General features: G+C 54.4%; 6 protein-coding genes across 6 annotated transcripts; 3 read left to right on the top strand and 3 right to left on the bottom strand.

The window, feature by feature from the left end:
• Positions 1-2,248: 2,248 nt before the first annotated feature.
• Positions 2,249-3,546, bottom strand: GUITHDRAFT_115468 (hypothetical protein; the record flags this gene model as incomplete). Its single annotated transcript, XM_005825242.1, has 6 exons — positions 2,249-2,485; positions 2,651-2,671; positions 2,725-2,773; positions 2,888-2,961; positions 3,011-3,069; positions 3,174-3,546. 6 exons carry the CDS (start codon positions 3,544-3,546, stop codon positions 2,249-2,251), a joined length of 813 nt encoding a protein of 270 aa, XP_005825299.1.
• Positions 3,547-4,225: 679 nt separating this feature from the next.
• On the top strand, positions 4,226-5,753 carry GUITHDRAFT_144266 (ferredoxin blin reductase plastid precursor; the record flags this gene model as incomplete). Its single annotated transcript, XM_005825243.1, has 11 exons — positions 4,226-4,285; positions 4,330-4,355; positions 4,409-4,548; positions 4,781-4,944; positions 4,995-5,090; positions 5,144-5,236; positions 5,283-5,324; positions 5,376-5,450; positions 5,500-5,538; positions 5,583-5,657; positions 5,715-5,753. The coding sequence occupies 11 exons, from the start codon at positions 4,226-4,228 to the stop codon at positions 5,751-5,753; spliced, it is 849 nt and encodes a 282-aa protein (XP_005825300.1).
• A 1,307-nt stretch (positions 5,754-7,060) lies between these two features.
• GUITHDRAFT_96965 (hypothetical protein) lies at positions 7,061-9,213 on the top strand (the record flags this gene model as incomplete). Its single annotated transcript, XM_005825244.1, has 10 exons — positions 7,061-7,944; positions 7,994-8,122; positions 8,172-8,235; positions 8,279-8,352; positions 8,417-8,465; positions 8,519-8,562; positions 8,615-8,680; positions 8,729-8,810; positions 8,866-8,945; positions 8,990-9,213. 10 exons carry the CDS (start codon positions 7,064-7,066, stop codon positions 9,075-9,077), a joined length of 1,557 nt encoding a protein of 518 aa, XP_005825301.1. The 3' UTR covers positions 9,078-9,213.
• A 39-nt stretch (positions 9,214-9,252) lies between these two features.
• On the bottom strand, positions 9,253-10,911 carry GUITHDRAFT_144268 (hypothetical protein; the record flags this gene model as incomplete). The annotated part of the gene is made up of 1 exon (XM_005825245.1): positions 9,253-10,911. The coding sequence occupies one exon, from the start codon at positions 10,909-10,911 to the stop codon at positions 9,253-9,255; it is 1,659 nt and encodes a 552-aa protein (XP_005825302.1).
• A 2,745-nt stretch (positions 10,912-13,656) lies between these two features.
• GUITHDRAFT_144269 (hypothetical protein) lies at positions 13,657-15,979 on the bottom strand (the record flags this gene model as incomplete). The annotated part of the gene is made up of 12 exons (XM_005825246.1): positions 13,657-13,741; positions 13,970-14,163; positions 14,334-14,405; positions 14,461-14,494; positions 14,725-14,813; positions 14,929-14,973; positions 15,063-15,220; positions 15,285-15,337; positions 15,384-15,429; positions 15,483-15,543; positions 15,593-15,642; positions 15,919-15,979. 12 exons carry the CDS (start codon positions 15,977-15,979, stop codon positions 13,657-13,659), a joined length of 948 nt encoding a protein of 315 aa, XP_005825303.1.
• Positions 15,980-16,904: 925 nt separating this feature from the next.
• GUITHDRAFT_115473 (hypothetical protein) lies at positions 16,905-17,697 on the top strand (the record flags this gene model as incomplete). Its single annotated transcript, XM_005825247.1, has 4 exons — positions 16,905-17,294; positions 17,347-17,415; positions 17,531-17,565; positions 17,625-17,697. 4 exons carry the CDS (start codon positions 16,905-16,907, stop codon positions 17,695-17,697), a joined length of 567 nt encoding a protein of 188 aa, XP_005825304.1.
• Positions 17,698-18,178: the final 481 nt, after the last annotated feature.

The raw sequence follows: 18,178 nt of genomic DNA on the forward strand, positions 1-18,178 counted from the left end.
CCATACAACCAACCGAAAATTTCATCTCCTCTCCTTCTCCCATCCCTCCCTCCCTCCATCCCACTTCCCTTGTCTGGCTATTTTCCGGTCCATCAAACTCCTCTTACCCTCCTCCCTCCCTCCCTCCCCTCCCCTCCTCATCCCCTCCTTCCCCACTTTCCCGTCCCTGACCATCTCGTTCTTTCGCAGGTTCTGCTGCACCGTACCCCTCCTCCTCATCGTCCATGGAGGCTTCGCCAGCAGAGACGAAGGAAGGAGAACCGCAGAGGAAGAGAGTCAGGAAGTCCAAACTTGAGAGCACAGCTCCTCCAGAGGGCGACCCGTCACTATCTCCTTCTCCTCCTCCTCCTCCTCCTAGACCCATGGCGAAGCCTAAGAACTCAGCCATGAGCGTCTTCTACTGTGAGGTCTGCCAGTTTTACCATTCCTGGACGGAGAAATGCAACGGGAGTCAGAACAAGCACAACGAGCGCGACGGCGACGGCAGCAGCAGCAGCAGCAGCAATGACAGCAGGACGAACAACCTGGTCAGACCTTCCTCCAGCTCGCAGCAGAAGGAGCAGGAGGGCGGCAACGTAACTGAGCAGCTTCAGAGCTACCGAGGATGCTTCCAGAAGTACGTTGACAGCGCGGTCAGACACTACAGGACTGCTGGGTCGAAGATGATGCGAGTTAGCCTTGACAAGGTGGCGCGAGGGCAGCTGGGGCAGGAGGCGGAGAGCCGAAGTGTGAGACGAAAGGAGGAGAGCGAGCGAAGAAAAGGATGATGAAAGGGGGAAAAACGGAAAGGGGGGGGGGGGGGAGGAAGGCGAAGTGCGTCGTCGGTCGTCTTAGTCGTTGTCTTCTTTCTTCTTCTCTTCTTCCTCCTCCTCCTCTTCAATCACCACCACCTCCTCTACCTCCTCCTCCTCCACCACCACAACGACTAGTTTCTGTTACTTCAAGCTCCTCTTTTCAACCATCTCACCAGATTTCTCCATTTTTTGGAAGACGCCATGCCTGAACCACAGATGTGAATATATTCCCTCCCTGAAACCCCGCCTCCTCTCTCTTCTCTTCCCTCCCATCCCCTGCCCTTCCCTCCCATCCTGTCCCATCCCTACTGCTCCCATTCCATCCTTGCCCTCTCCTCTCCTCCCCAACTGATCCCAAGTTCGCTCCTCTCCTCACCAGCTGCTGTCGTCGGGCCGCCCACGTTGGCGTTGCTCTGAAGGGCAGGAGAGTGACGGTCAAGCATCAGAGATCAACAGGGGGCTCACGGCCAGCAGCAGCTCATTCCACCACACTGACTCCGAGAACTTGGGTTCTCGCTAACAGCAACGATATGAGCCGAAGCGGAAGCAGGGCCAGGGCCAGGAGCAGGAGCAGGAGCAGAAAGAGATACGAGTAGGATGAAGAGAAAGATACAAGTAGGAGCAAGAGGGTTCACGAGAAGAAAGTTGAGAGGAGCAGGAGTTGAGGAGGAGGAGGAGGAGGAGGAGAGGGGAACGAGGAGAAGATTCACCCGGAGGTAGAACATTCGTCCAACAACGAGGAGAATCACGAGGTGGAGCGCGATCTTGGTGAATGTTAAACTGGGGGCAGAGAAGGTTTGAATGCACCTGAATCGCACTGAAGACGAACAAGGAAGGAGCTGATTCAAGCACGAGGCGGATGCTGCTCCCCGTCGTCAAGATTGACGTCAGCGAGAAGAAGAAGGACGAGGAGGAGGACGAGCTTGAGAGGAGCCCGTGCAATCGCTTGAGAGCAGCCGCAGAGGGAGAGGAGGAGGAGGAGGAGGAGGAGGAGGAGGAGGAGAACAACTTCACCTCCCTGACGCTCCCGTAGCAGCGAAGAACAGCTGCATGCACAGGATACCCACTGCTTCGCCTGCTCCCTAGAAACCAGCTCATGCTCGAGCATTCGCAGCTCGCGGCCGCCTCCTCACCTTCATCCTGGACATCTGCTGTGGAAGCAGAGTGGCGAGGAGGATTACGAGGAAAGTCGCGATAGGGATCAGCCACCCTCCTACCATGCGTTAGCAGCAGTAAACCTTCTCCTCAACCTTCTGCTTTTCACCTCCGCCCCCTGGTCCTTTTCTCCAACTTTCCACCTCCTTCTCGTCCCCCCCCCCCCCTTTCCTCCTCCTCCTCCCCATCCTCATCCTCATCATCATAACCATCATCATAATCATCATCATAATCATCATCATCATAATCATCCTCATCATCCTCACCTAAAGAAAACATCTGAACAATTCGAGCTGCAATCAAGCAGATTCCCGCTGAGATCGCCATGGCTTCCCTCGAAGCTTCAGCACCTTGGTCCTTGAACGCAGTAACTCCTCACCGGACGAGACGTCGACGATTGTAAAACTTGCGCTCCCTTCTTCCTCGACATTATTTTCGACAACATTCTTGTCATTTGTGGATCCTGCTGAGTTGGCCATGGCGAAGATTGCGATGAAGTACACGGCCACAACAAGGTTGTCCGCTGCTATTCCTGCCTGCATCGAAATCATCGTCATCAACATAATCAACATCGTCGTATCGATCATCATTCCCATCATATAACCATCATCAGAGCAGCACCACCAGCACCACCAGCACCACCAGCACCACCAGCACCACCACTTCTTGCACATTTGCAAGCAAGACATTCGTCGATTCACCGTGACAACAGCGGCAGGGGCCTGTGAACACACATGTCAGGTCGGCATGACTTGTTGCTCAAGTGCAGCAGGACCTCGAGAACATCTGCCACAGCAACATAGTTGATTGCTCCTCCGATGTGCCTGAGGGGGGAAACAATTACTCTCGCTCCTCCAACATCCTATCCTCCACCCCGTCCTGTACCCTCTCCTCAGCCCTCTCCCATCTTACTCCCCGCCCTTTAACGTCCTTGTGACCTGCTGCAGAGGGCCGCTGCGATTTTCCATGCTCCCTCAACGCCGTTCATTGGGAACACAGCGGCAGCCAGTACCTGAAGACAGGAGCATGAGAGTCGAGAGTAACGCGGTAGAGTGCAAAACCGTCGACGCGAGCGTGGCAAAGGCTCCGATGAAGAACGCAAGGAGCAAGCTTCCTGTGTCTGTGAAGATCCGCTTAGCCACCTCATCATGCAGGAGGGGGAACGGAGGAGGAGGAGGAGGAGGAGGAGGAGAAGGAGAAGGAGGAGGAGGAGGAGACTCAAACCTTTCATCACTTTCCTCAGATCGGCAGAGAACAGGAGGAGAGGGACAGCCAGGGGAACAAGGAACTTGTTGACTGTGTTGTAAGCCGGTGCGCTAGTGGGAAGGACTCCACAGTTGACGAGGATGAGAGATATGAACATGGTCACCAGCGGCGAGGAGAGGGCCGCTCCCACCCTCGTCTTCTCTGCCCGCAGCCCCACGCACGCGCACGCCAGCATTGCCGTCCACATGGCCCAGTCATCATGGGGGGACACAAGGGAAGCGTGTCCAAGAGAGGAAGCAAACGAGGCCTTGAGAGGAACCAGCAAGACCGCGATCAGCACCGGCAGCAGCACCGCAACACGCCTACCCCGACCTCCCCTCAATGGTCGCATCGTGGAGGAGCGATCGAGAGGAAGGATGGGCCTCTTGGAGGAGATGAGGGGAAGGAGCCTGGTAGCAGGAGAAGGAGGGATAGAACTCAGCATCGTGTGCCGCGGTAAGGCGGTTGAGGACATGACTGGAGCGAAGCTCAGGCCGTCAGGGCTTGCCATGGCGCACTACGACGGCCGGATCGCTGCGGCCCCCGGTCCGGCAGCGGGCCCTTCCGAAGTTCGGAGCAGGTACCGTACCGATAAAGTGAACAGTACTTTGTTTACTCAAAGTTAAGTTTAAAATCAGTACGAGGACAATCAAAACTTGGCAGAGCAATGCGCCGCGGTACTAGGCCTACTGAGTTCTTCCTTTAGTGACATAACTTTGACTCGGTAAAGGAAGAACCGTATTGAACGTAAAGGGGAAGAAGACTCTCAACAGTACGGAGATCCCCGGACTGACTGAGTCGCCGCCCGGCGGCGCCGGTTGAAGGGCCTCGGAAGCCTGCCTCACGGCCCGCCCTGCCACCGTGACTTGCTGCGGTTGAAATTTCGGTTTGGGCCGGCGGCGTCAAGCCCGGGCCGGGCTGCCGGCCCATGCCCGCCCGGCGGCCCCGGGGCCGCCGGGCCCGGCAGTCCGGCCGGACTGAACTATAGACGGTTCACCATCTTCCGGGTTCACCATTTGTTACGAGTGGCCATGCTCAGAGCAGCAGGAGCAGCGCTGTTGGTCATGGCGGTTGGGTCGCAGCTGGGGAGCGTGAGTGAAGCCTTTGTGCTGAGTGCTGGCACTGTGTCGCACAGATCAGCTTCCCTGAAGGCCTCATCAGGTGCTTGCTACATGCCTTGCTTGCGCGCTTCGTGACTCCACCCTTTCCTCCAGCAATCCGGCTCAGGGAAGGGTTCTGTCATGGAGCCACCTCAACGAGGGGCAGGGCCACGAGAGCGACATTTGCTCAAAGTGTGCAGGGCACGCTTGTCCAATCCTCGGAGAGAGCAAAGACTCTGCCCTGGAAGGAATCGGTAGCTCTCATTAAAACCCACTCACGTCCTGAGCAGTTCCAGGTTGCTGGTGCGGAACATAGATTGCTGTACATGCCATTTCTTGAATGGCAGCTGGATTTTATGAAGAAACACTTTCCTGATTTGAAAGATCTCCCCTTCGAAGAGCACCTTTCAAACAGACTTCGACGGTCTGCAGATTGCCTGACTCCAGTTTGTGGCTGATGGTTTTCACCTCAGAAAAAGCCTGCAGTGATCGAATCATGGCAATACGAAACCAAGGAGTTCCGCAAGATTCGCCTCACCTACATCGATGCTGGACAGAACGCTCAGGTCTTCAACAGTGTGTGGTACCCCAGGCACAGCTACGATGCCCCAGTGTTTGGCATTGACTTCCTGGCCTTCGGCAAGAAGAAGGTAGGGATGCCTCCAATTCTCTCTCGGTATCTCCTGAAGCCTTCGAACAGGTTCTGGCTATCTTGGACCTGCAGCCCTTGACGCAGGATCCAGCATACCTGGAGAACTACATCGATCCTCTGATTCCACTGCGAAACAAGTACGAGGTAGTCAGAAGCTGCCGCTCTCGCCTTGGGCTCAACTCCTGCTGCCCCTCCAGGATCTCTGCGGCAGAATGTCAAGCAAGTTCTACGATGAGACTCGCTTCTTCTCCAAGCAGCTGCTGTTCGGAAGATTCGACAACGACGAGCCTGTGCGTACCAGCTCGCCCTGCTGCGCCCCCTTGTGATCCACAGCAGGTGATGAGCTCGCTCTTCCCGGCCTTCCAAGAGTACATGGAGGTGTTTCCTGTCGATGTGTGCGATGCCAGGGACGACTGACAGACCTCTCAGTACTACGTGAAGATGATCAGGGGGTTGACGCCCGATGACTCGAAGGACTTTACCTCCCACGTTGCCGAGCTGCAGGTGATACCGTGTCGGCCTGATGCACAGCTGCCTTGACTCGTGTCCTCAGAGGCAATACGACCAATACAGCGCAGAGAAAGACCCTGCTGTAAGAGTATGCTTCCGCGGAAATTCATTATGACACCTTGCCAGGTTGGCCTCTTCAGCACTTACTGGGGTGAGGAGTGGGCTGAAGACTTCACATACAACTTTCTCTTCAGCGAAGCGGTGCTGATACCTTTATCCTTCAGTTGAATGATCGACAAGTTGACCTGTCCTCTGTAGGTTCCCCAGCCCAAACCTGCCGAGCCAAAGGCGGAGTGAAGGGCCTTACTCGAATGGACAACCAGCATCAGGAAGCAATGATTCAGCAAGGAAGATTTCAAAGGAAGACCGCTTCATCGTTCCCTCCTCATAACACAAGAATACTAGGGTCTTTTGACTCTGGGATATTCATCATTGGAACATTTATTACACTTTACTGCTACATGTCCGATTGTTTACCACGGGCGGTTGTCAAGGTCGGAGTTCCACGAGGGCCAGGTGCCGTTGAAGGCGAGGGGGAGCTGCTCATGGTGCTGATACTCCTGACGCCACATCCAGAGAGATTGGAACATTTTCCTGTGACACAACACGCAAGTCAGGAAAACAAGTCGTATCAGTGCATGACAAAGGAAGGTAGAAACTTGCCAACAGCAAACGAACTCACCAAATCTCAACAGCACTAGAGCACAACCTCTCAACAACATCGGCACAACACGAACATCACATATCACACATCAAATATCACCACATGTTCCCCCGCTCGTACCTTTCCTGATTGCCTTCTCCTCCTCCCTCCCTCTATTTCAACCTCTAGATCTATTTCCGGTTTCCTTTTTTTTGTACCAGAGTATGACTACGGGTCCGATTGAAGGATCACGACCGGGTACTGGCTGGTAGGGATTCCTGCTGGTGAATTGTGATGGGTCCATCTCTCTGAGGGTGGGGTAAGTGAAAGGTAGTTTCACAAATTCCATCGACATACGGGGTCATTCATGGGTAAATTTGGGGTACATAAAGCAGTCAATGTTGAAATCGGGGGTACAGAGGTAAAAGGGTGGGGTGGGATCCTTGCCCCTGGCCGCTGGTAGCAACGGGGGTGGTACAGGGATCCCTGACTTGACGGGGGCAGTGAATGTCAATTAGGGTCGGACATTCTTGATTCAAGGCAGAGATACTACCTACCCCCATCTTCGAATTCATCCAGCCAGACCCCTTACTTTCAGTCATAGTACCCCACCCGTTTCTGATGATCAGACTGACCCTTTCGAAATGACCACCCATGTTCCCGGGGCGTGGTTGATTCTGTACCACAAATTTTACATAATCTAGTTAAGTAAAAGGATCTGTGGTGACTTGAGTTAATATTTCATGCGGCTGCTCGAAGGCGATGAGCCATACAGGAAGGGGAAGGGGGGGGGGGGGGGGGGGGGGGGGAAAGGGTTTGGGGAGGAAAGAGAATAAGAGATAGAGGACAGACAGCGGGCGAAGCAGGAGTGGAGGGATGTGTGGAGAAGGATGCATAGCGTGCGAGAATCTCCTGATGACTTGTAGGATTGTTTTAGCACAAACTGATGAATTTTTGCAGGCTCATGATCAAACTACCCGGATGTTTTGCAATCGTTGCCATCTTGCCCCTCCTCTTCTCTTGCTCTGCACTGCCTATCAAAGACCATGTTCTTGATCATCTCAGACCGTCAACGGAGGGAGGGAACGTATGGGTTTTGTTAGTTGCTGGATCGAGTGGCTACATGAACTACAGGCATCAGGCAGACGTCTGCCATTCCTATCATAGCATACGAGCTCGAGGAGTTCCCGAGGAGCGAATCATTGTCATGCTCTTCGACGATGTGGTTCAGTCCTTCTTCAACACAAGACGCGGCTTCCTCTACAACGAGCCCGACGGAGACGACGTGTACGCGGGCGTTCGCAAGGACTATACGGGACATCAGATCACGCCCAAGAACTTCCTCGCTGTCCTACGGGGAGATGCCGTTGCCATGAAGGGCATCGGAACTGGGAGGGTCGTTGCGAGTGGTCCCAGCGATAGGATTTTTGTTTACTTTGCAGATCATGGAGCGCCTGGGATGCTAGCGTTCCCTTCTCACCATCTTGTCGTCCCCACCAAACTGTATGCCAAGGATCTGATATCTACTTTGGAGAAGATGCACAAGCAGCAGAAGTACGCAGAGATGTTGCTGTACGTGGAAGCTTGCGAGTCTGGGTCGATGTTCGACGGTCTGTTGCGTGAGGATCTCAACATCCTTGCGGTCACTGCTGCTTCTCCGTTCGAGTCAAGCTTCGCGTGCTACTACAACAACACACTGGGCACGTTCCTCGGAGACTGCTTCAGCAACCACTGGCTGGAGCACGAGGACGAGACCTCGGTCTCCACGGAAACCATAGATGACGAGGTTGAACGAGTCAAGACAGTGACGAACACTAGCCACGTGTGTGTCTATGGAGACATGAGGTACACTACTTCTCTCTTTTGCCCTGCCCCTCTCCTCACGATGTTTCAGCATCGCTCAACAATTTCTCGGAGATTTCTTGGGCCCCAAGTCGAACTCCTCAGTCTCCCGTCAGCCTGCAGGAGGCAGGAGGCAGGCGAAGGCGACGTCGAGCAGAGATGTGCATGAGACGGTCCTGAGGTGCCTCCTCCTCCCGCGACCCTCTCGTACTGACTCCGACATCGCCCAGGAATAGACTAGCTGAGCTGGAGGCCAGCCATCTCGGAGATCAAGAAGCAAGTGACCTGCACAGGGTATCCCCCCAGCTCGTTTCGGGCACCTCTGAATGTACTGCAGATGTTGGAGACGGAGCTGCGTGCTGTACTCGAGAGCCATACTCGCGCCGATCTTCTGTTCCTCGAGCTTGCTCGGTTAGTACCCTGGTCCTCTTCCTCCATTGTGCGGCGGTTGACTGTTACCTTCCTCACCGTTCAGAGCTCTAGCTGATGAGCAAGTGCCGCTCCAGCGTCTCCTCGTCGGCCAGGTCAGCATGATGATGATGGCTTGCCCGCTGCTGCTGACCAAGGTCTAACATAGAACCCTCCTCAAGACTGCCATGGGCAGACTGTCCCTGACTTCTCGTAACCCACCTTCTCCCCCTCCTTCCTCATGACTTGTCTCGACTGCCTACAGGTGCCTGGAGTCGGCAGTTGACACTTTCGAGCATCTCTGCGAGCCTCTCACCGACTACTCCTTGAAGTCAGCATCGCCTCCTCCTGCCTTCCTGCTGCTGATTGTTCTCGCTAGGTACGTTGCGGTGCTCAATCGAGCCTGCAGCGCTGGAAGGAGCACGACCGACATCACCTCTGCTATTGCTCAAGTTTGCAAAGTGATTGTCTCCTCTGCCTCCGTTACCTACTGTCCTCACCGCTTGCATACGATAGCATGCTGCAAAGCCAAGCCCTTGCCACAAACAAACTTCCCAGTCAGCCTGCGACGCCATGGCCGACTGTACTTGGTGCAAGTAAGTGAGTACAACTCCTCCTCCTCATCTCACAGTCTGCGCAGGAGTTCAGCAGTACCCAGCAGGTGTCTGTCGATAGAGGAGGCCAAGAAATTGCCACCTGCAGTTTTTGTCTGCGATCGCAGCGAGTGAGGGGACGACTTACATTTGAGTAAGGGAACGAAAGGGAGGAAGGGAGTGGGTCATTATGAAGGATAGAGGCGAGGAAAGAAGTAAGCAATCTCCATTAGTCTTTCACTTTATTAGTTTGAATAGAATCACGTAGTTTACAGATCTTCTGCTTTCCTCTCCTTGCCCTTCCCTCTTCTCATTCCTCTGAGGAGTCAGAACAGTTGGACTTGACAAAGGTAGAGGCCTCGGAAGGAGTGTCTGTCCTTATCGAGTCGGATCTCTCATGCAGCACCAGGACCTGCAACCTGGAAGGGCTGCATATTTCTTCCGCCACATTCACACCCGCCTCCTCCTTCGCTTTGTTGGAGTCCATTTCCGCGTCATACTGCAGGTTGCTCCCCATGGAGCAGCTAAAACTCATCAACCTCAGCGGATGCTTCTCCTGCTCGACCTCCTGCCTGCTCGTCATCGGCTTTGTCGGTGAAGCTGTGAGCTTCCCCCCGGATGAAGAGTACAAGTGAAGTAAAGCATTGCGCGGGGTGAAGACTGTTATGTCGAGACTCCTTCCATCTTGCTTTCCTGCCATCGCTGCTGCATTGGGAGAATTCTCAAAATGTACAATATCCGATGGACTGGGTGGAGCGCTGTCACAAAACCTTCCGGGGATCTTGATGGAGGGCGGCAGAGCTTTCCTCAGAGTCTGCGGCCGTTTCGACTTCATGTCATCATCCGCAACGTTGCTCCACTCCAGCTTTGTCAACGATTTGGGTAGGATTGGAGGAAGCTGACCAAAATCTTCTGATAGGATTTCCTGGCATTTCTCTGAGGTTGGATCGAGCTCCACTTCTGTTATGACGACAGGCTTCTTCCTGCTCTTCGTCTCCATCTGCTTGCGGTAAGTCATCGCTCGTTTGCGAGCCTTGGCCACGTCCTTTCGTTCATGCCCTTCACCTTTCCTTGTCCTGCAGGCTCTGCAAAGGCACACGATGAGGCAGACAATGAACACGGAGACTCCGATGTACATCCCCACTGTGATGGCGACCGAATCGCTGGTTGGAGGGAACTTCCACTGAATAGATGATCTTAGCTGGTAGCTTCTCCTCTCCGCCACGTTCTGCCCATGAAGTGCTTGATGCTTTTTGTGCAATCGCAAATGCGTCTCAACCTTCTCATCCAAAGCAAACTCAGCAGGTATTCCCTCTGGACGAACTGTAGAAGGGGAGGTGCCTTTCTGCTCCTGTGAACAAGACGCAGATTGCACAAACCAGCGACCCCCTCGTAGCTCTCGACTTTCAACGACGCAAAAGCCGGCACTGCATCGTGCTGCGTTCCCCGATCGGTGGCAGCCCCTGCAATCTGAGGAGAGATTGCAACGAGCACTTGCGTTGACCATTGAGACACTGAGGACAGCAGCAAACATATGAAGCAAGGTGAAAGAGGTCTGCATTGCGCCGATGTGCCTGTATTCGAAGACCTTCACCTTGCTCGATGGGTTTCGATGCTCATTGCAGACGCTACGTCTCTTGAACGCAGCGCACGTGTTGGGCTCGTAGAGAGGGGTCGAGGTGTCTCTTTCGGCAGCATTGAGTCGATAGTTGGGACTGTCATGTGAGTGTGAGCAACTCCGGTGCTCTGAGCTGTCCAGACAAGAAGCTCGGTGAGGACGACGATTCTCCGCGCTGCTATCAATCTCTGCTTGAGTGGCCAAAGGCTGGTGGAGAGATACGCCGAGGGGAGGAATCAACCGAGCTCTGTTGGTCGGAGAGTTTCGATGGAGGTGACTGGATCTGACCATGAAGAGAACGTCAGCTTCCTGTTGATCATTGCTGACCCTTGCGCCGACGCTTTCTACCATTTTGTCGATCAAACCGAAGTCCTTCACACAAGGGGGTGGGTAGGATTAGGGGTGGAAAACAGGTGGTGGGGTAGTTCCTGCAAGGGTAGTTTAGAGTTGTTGGCGATGCCACGGAGAGAGCAGGGTGGGGGTACTACATTCCGAACCATGTTACTACGGGTGCGTTCGGGGACTCGATCAACCAAAGGGGTAGTACTCGACAAAAAGCTCTTGTAAAGGAGCAAAAGGTGGGTAATCTATTGTAAAAATAAGGGTCATAACCTTGCAAGTAGGGTATGTGATTGGCGATAGAATTGTGAAGAGTTCTAAGGTGGGTATACTGGATTATACCACGGGTCCATTTGATCTCTAAAATGTTGCCAGTGGGTGGTGCACATCTCGACGATAGGTGGGTACTTCAGGGATTTGGGTGGGTCATCTGCAGAGGGGTAAAATAGATTGCACTAGTGTGGTCAGCAGGGGTGATACCATGTTCCCCATGAGACCGGGGTAGTGGGTCTGAATTGGACTTGTACCGGTTGTAGTTCGAATTTTCGAGGGTGGGGTAGATCACGTACCCCTGAGATCCCATATTATTGACCCGGTATGTTGACATGAAGCCAAGTGTCGCTGACCAATGAAGGAGGTAGGGTTACTCGAAAGTTACTCGAAAATTGGGGGTGGGTGCATGTCTATAAAAGTATTTTTTCCCCTTGCCCAAGTTGTTGGGCATGAGGCCCCCGAAGGCTGCTTCGGTTTGCTCAATGATGGTTTGAGGTGGGGGTGGTAGGGGTAGGAATCTAGGGGTAGGTCTGATATGATGGGGATATCTTTTTGACTGGTGCGGAGGACCCCTGGTATCTTGATGCTGGAGCTTGAAAGACTGTGGTGCTTGAAATTAATTGATAGGGAAAACATGGATATCGCAGGTAGGTGGGGGAAGGGATAGAGCAAACGCAAGCCACCTGGTAGGGGTACTACGCCTTGAGAGTCGAAATGCCCAACAGGGGTGGGGATACCAGGGGTACTGGTAGCATCCGCCTTCGCGGCCCTACCAACAAAAACAAACTGTACTCTACCACCCCTTGAAGTTTAGAACCCCCGTCTTCGTGGTACCCCTTGCGTCGCCTTCATATTTCCAGGAACAGAACAGTACCTCATTTCAACCACCCCACGGGTGACCTCCCTGGATCCCCTCACCCTTTTCTCGCGAGGGGCTGCCACCGGCCGTGTAAAATCAAAATGGGACCCCTGGTTCTTGTACCCCTACCCCTCCTTATCTCCACCGTATCCACCCTTGTCTGCAGGCGCCGCAAATCAAGTCCGGTCGGCAAAATTCGTGGCCACCTGCCTTTTCACCCTGGAAACCACCCCTGGTGGAAGGTGGTGCCCTAGTTTTTGCCCGGTTCTTTTTTGTCAGCCTCCTATGGTCATGGCAGTAGTAAGAAAATTGAAATGCGACTCGAGCCTCTCTTCAAGCTTAAAAGGTTATAGAGTAAAAATGCCCCATCGGCTCGTGCCGCAGGGGTGCCCGGGGGTCCAGGGGATCCGATCATCCGACCCTGTCGGGGGTACTCCTGAGCCATGTGATCACCCCCTTGTGGTCGGTAGCAGGGAGGGGTTATCAATTGGTGATAACCATCCCGACTGGGTGGGTCCCTGGGCCCTTGGTACCGGTTGACTCTGAGGAGCCGGTACTGATTCTGTGCGGTACGGTACCGGTAAAGTCATTCAGGCACTAGTAAAGTGCCATTGCCAACTAGTAAGGTGGGGGAATAACTAGGGGTGGTACATGTTCACAGACCCCCCTTTCTCGTTGCTTCAACACGAAAACTAGTGGGTGGGGTGGGGATCTTGATCAGCCTGTGGCACGAGGGTGGGCAAAACTTGACACTGTCAAAAGCGTACCTGAGCTGTCGGCATTGTAGCCCCACGAACTCGTCAAAAAACGTACTACGAGCAATTTCCTATTTTTGTTGAAGCCGTACCGCACGGGCCAACCCCACTGTACCGTCACGCAGACCGTCACGTCCGACCGGGCTGGAATGAACTTTGGGCCGGCGGGCGGCCCCGTCGCGGCAACATCAAGCCTGGCACGGTTTGGCCGCCGTCAGGCTCAAGTTTTAGCCGCATCATCAACAATGAAGCCTGAGCCTTCAACTCGCCAAGTCACTGTCAAGTTGAAACCCGGGCCGGCAACTTGAACTTCAAGCCCGGGCCTTCAACTTGGCAAGAAGTTGAAGGCCGGGCCCGGCGGGCCGCCAGTCACGACGCAGTGCGCAACCGGCCGGGTGACCGATTTCCGAGTTCCGAAGTTCGGGACTTGACTGGAGCCCGGGAGTGCGACTGGCATGGCTGATCGGATCGGACCCGGAGGCGTGCAGCCTTGCCGGACTCCCGAACTTGATTCAGGCTTGATGATCAGCTCAGGTTCTCCGAGTCAAAGTGCGGCCGTAAGTCACTAGGTACTGACTCGCTGAGTGTACAACCTCGGTACAGTATCTTCAACGCACATGTCCGTTACCGTAACGTTCACTAACTAACGTAGCAGGTTGGCCTTCACGTTGCTGCAACATCATCATATGGAGTGTCTTGAAACTTGATGGGCCTGCCACTGAGTCCGATCTTCCCGCCCACGTGCTGATCGTGACTTGGTGGCCCGTCACGTGATTGGACTGCGCCCGCGGCACGGTTGTACGGTTGAAGCCTCGGAAGCGCGATGGTCACATGGGTGCGATTGATACATCAGGCCATCACGACACGTTCTCAGCGCGGCTTCCCCTTCAGCCCCAGTCCCTCGCTGCTTGCAACGGCAGCGTCAGCCGCTGCTCTTGCCACCTCAGCGTTGTATCTGCAGGAGACGACACGGTAAGACGCTCTCAGTCAAGGGAGGAGAAGGAGGAGGGACATGTAAATCGCCGTCTCAGTCTCAATCCTCCTCAGCTCGAGCTCCATCGAGAGTTCTCTGCAACAGGCCCCAACAGTCAGCCCAGCAGCTGACGAGAGCCTTGAAGAGGAGGGGAGCAGATCAGGGGAGGGGCTGAGGCCTCGGAGACGAGAAGGAAGAAGGATCGTTTACCTTCTACGAAACTCTTGCTCCAGGTCGTGGACCTGCTCAGGAAAGTCAGACACTGAAGGCCTAGGAGGGTCGACGGGAGCTTCCTTCTGTGAGGCAGCAGCAGCGTCGTCCTCCTTGGACCTCTGAAGGCTGCTGATTTTCGCCTGGACCTCCCTGATGGATTCCTCTAGCATCTTGGCCTTCTCCTTTTCCTCCTGCAGGCGGGGGGGAAGGTCATGATCAAGGAACAGTGCCCCTCCTCCCTGCCTGCAGCTCTTCCTCGAGGGAGCGAAGGCCCTTCGATCCGTCCTTGCCCTTGTCTTCCCTCTATCCGCAGGTTCAATCACATATGATGGAGCAACAACCTATCCTCCCTCCCTCTCACCACATGCTCTCCCTCCTGGTCGTTGCCCACGTTCTTGTATGATGCAAGATGGTCCAGAAGCAGCGCATGCGTCTACCGGCAGCATAATCCTCAGCATGTCTCTACTCCCTTGGTCACGGGGAGGCACCCGTCTGAGGTCTCTCTCTTGCATCTCCAGCAGCCTGCATCTGAACAAGCACAAGTGAGGGAGAGCAGCCGGATGATCAGGATAAGCAAGGGCAAGGGTAAGGGCAAGGGCAAGGGCAAGGGCAAGGGCAAGGGCAAGGGCAAGGGCAAGGGCAAGGGCAAGGGCAAGGGCAGGACGAGAGGGGGGAGAGGAGGTCTGATATGATGGAAGAAGAGGAGGACAAGGAGAATGAGTTGGAGGACAATGAGATGGTGTCAAGCTCACTTGTCAAAGAGATCGATGAACTCTGCGTCTCCTCTTACAAGCTCCAGGGTGATGACATGGCAGAGATAGGAAGGAGCGCTCAAGACCACCTGCGATCGCTGACTGAGGAGAAGGAGGCGGGTTGGTAGGGGAAGGACATGATGCAACATGAGGAGCAGTGAAGTAGGAAGAAAGAAAGAAAAAATGATGACTGTAGCAAAGCACCAGGTTGTGAGCACCGGTCTTGACAATCTCTTGTCCTATCTTGACCTGAAACCTGGGCGTAAGACAGGATGCTCTTGAGCAAAGTGACATGAAAAGAAAAAGACAGGAGGGGAGAGCCGACAGGGTTTCCATACACTAATTCGCTCCCCAATCTCCTCAACGACCCCTTCCATCGTGTTGTACTCAGGCTGTTGCATCCAATTCAACGGCGAGATCGTGTGGGCGTTACAGTGTGGAAGAACCTGGAACTTCAAGTCTTGAACCCGAACGTGGGCGCCTACCATGAGCTTGCCTGCGACATCGTCAACATCAGACAAGACTTAGTTCTCACAAACACAATCCAAACAGGCACTCACACTCGTTCTGAGGCTCATCCCTCCCGACGGTGAGAATCACATGACTCCCTTGCCTGCACAACGAGACTGACGCGGGAGAGGAGGAGGAGCCGATCTCACCTCCCCTTGATCACGTCGATCACTTCCTGCGAGCCCGATGCGTCGTCTGACAGCCCTCGTGCACTCATTGTCCGCTCTACACCAACCTCCGTCTATCACCTTTTACTTCGCACGATTTCTTGTCGTCTTTAGCAGCGATGATGTAGTCTCCGACCTTGATCTGCTCGGTGTTCAGGATGCCCCTTGCAAACATAACAATCTCTCCCCACCTTCCCGCTCTTCTCTGCGGCACATCCTTGATGCAGTTCGACGATCACGACTAGCAAGTCACGTTAGGAGCAAGAGGAGAGGAGCCGAGCAAGTACGTCGAGACACAGGATGAGACCTCAAAGTAGAGGGTGTGAAGGGATTCATTACGACCTGACGCTCGAAGGCGATCCCTACCCCGACAGGTTTCTGAGCACAAGCAACGTGAGGACGGAGGAAACGGCAGGAGGGGAAAGGAGTATTGCCTCATACTCTCTCTCATCTTGAGCTGCATAAAATCCATGCGCCCCAGGGACCTCAGGGATCCGCCATTGGACGCAATCCTCACCCTCCTGCCACGAGGAGGCTCCATAGTCAGTCGAAGGAGTGAGGTGACGGCAAGTGAGCATGGATTCCAGCACAGCAAGACATGGAGGGAGAGTAGTGCACAACGTCACTGTGAGAGCATTATGTAGCTCTGCCTTACCAGGCTCCTCAACCTCTCTTGGCGTGATGAGTCAAGCTGCAGCATCCCGAAGCCGCGTTCTCTCCCGGCCTGCCGTCACATGATTGTTACTGCGGCATCATCACTCTGGTCCCTTGGGCTCGTTTCAGAGTTTCACTCAGTCAGGTGTGCAGTCTGAAGATTACTTAGGCATGGCAGCCGTACAAACTCGTTCGGTCAATTTCCCCTCTGCTACTTCAGAAGTTCAAGACGCCACTGACTGTATGTTGATCCGATCGCCTTGCCGGCACGCCATCCCCTCTTCCCCTCTACCCACAACTTCTCCCGCTCCTCTCCGCCCCTCCCATCCCTCTCCCTCGCCGCTCCCACCGCCATCGCCTCTGAAAACTTGAAAGATCAGTCAACCATCTTTCAAGAGTCCTGACGCTCTGTAAAACTTTACCGTTACATATGTTACAACTCAACAAGCAGCAGTTACAGTCAGTTATCATCGAAGCAATCGAGAAGCAGGGGTAAAAGGGGGTGGTTGCACAAGGGGGTCAAAAAGAATGAAGTAGGTAGGTAGGGGTACTTTCCTCTAAATAGTACGGGTACTAGCGCTGAGATTGTTTGTGCGTCGAAGGGTAGTGGGTGGGGGTCACCGCAGAACCCGATGCAGGCTGTGATTCAGCAGTGAGGAGAGGAAAGGAGAGGAGAGGAGAGGAGAGGAGAGGAGAGGAGAGGAGAGGAGACGAGTCGAGAGGACGATAAAGTCAGCACGAAGAAGGGAACAACAGCTGTTTCGTCACCTTAGATCATCCTTATTTGTACCTTGATTGGCTAGTAAGGTCGAAAGGAGGGGAACGAGAGTTTGTGCTGAGATGTCAGGCATGGAAGGGATGGAGGAAGATACGTGGGATAAGGACGAGCATGAAAAGTTCGGTGGATCAGACAGCATGAGCGACTTCGTGCATGTGGAGGCATCGGAACTTACAGAAGCCGAAAGGGAAGTAGAGGTGGAGGAGGTTGGATCGAGCGATGATGCAACAGCGGCAAAGCAGTCTGTGAGGTCGGACGACGAGGAAGGGAGCAAGCTTGGCGATTCGTTCGCTCTCGTGCCTCTTATGAAAGGAGCGCATGAGAACTGGCAGTTCCGATTCATCCGCAACTCAGCCCTGCTCATCATCGCGCTCAAGATTGTCTGGCGAGTGATCAACACTTATCGCGAGCGACAGAGGCTCAAGGAGCAAGTCAGGTCGAGCAAGTTTGCTATCCGAATGGTCTGTCCTCCCTCCTCTCATGGGGTTCAAAGTCACTGACCATCTCGAGCAGTTGCAGGCGGAACTCCTGTCCGTGCTTGCCGACCGCCAGCAGCTGGAGAAGTTGTTGCTGGATGTCGCGGTATGCCAGCGTCGCTGATTCCTGCTCTCTGTTCTCTGCGAGTTCTTGTCCCTCACTGTGTTGTTGAAGTAAGTTGTTCATTGAGCAGAAGATGACATGTCTCTGACAGGATCAGAACCACATGTTGAGGACGTTTGTCTCCGACAAGTGGTTCTTTTTCTGAAGCATCATCCTCCGCCACCGCCTCCTCCTCACTTTCAGCTTGACAGCGACGCGTTAACCCCCCAGGAGCGGAGAGATCAGTCTTATCCAGGAGTCTCGGATGTCCTCCTGGTCTGGTGACAATCATGTTACAACCGTCCCGCACAGAGTGGTCAGTGCCTGCTGCGAGGAGGTAGAGGGAGTGACGGGCGTCGACTTCTCTGCCCATCTGATCCAACCAAGATGATCAGGGTTATATGATGAGTGAAATTATCCTCCCTCCCTCCCTCCCTCCCTCCTCTTCCTTCACACTATTGGAACCCCCTTCCTCTCTCCCTGGCCGCCGCCGCCCCCCAACTTCCTCCTCCTTCCTCACTGGTTTCCTTTCTGTCTCCCTGGCCAAGACTCGTCTGCTTCTGCCTCCCTCAGGCCCATTCAATGGCCATCTCTGCCTTGCACTCCATTCATTCTATCCCTTTCCCCCTCCCTCCCCTAGCTGCCTCCGCGCCTGCCTCCCCTCCACCTCGCTCTCCGCCTCCACCTCGCTCTCCGCCTCCATTTCCTCCCCCTCTGTATTCCAACCCCCCCTTGTCCTCACCTGTATGCAGAATGCGAAGGCGGC

The sequence above is a fragment of the Guillardia theta genome (genome assembly GCF_000315625.1).
Source record: "Guillardia theta CCMP2712 unplaced genomic scaffold GUITHscaffold_85, whole genome shotgun sequence".
In the NCBI taxonomy this organism is placed as follows: domain Eukaryota; class Cryptophyceae; order Pyrenomonadales; family Geminigeraceae; genus Guillardia; species Guillardia theta.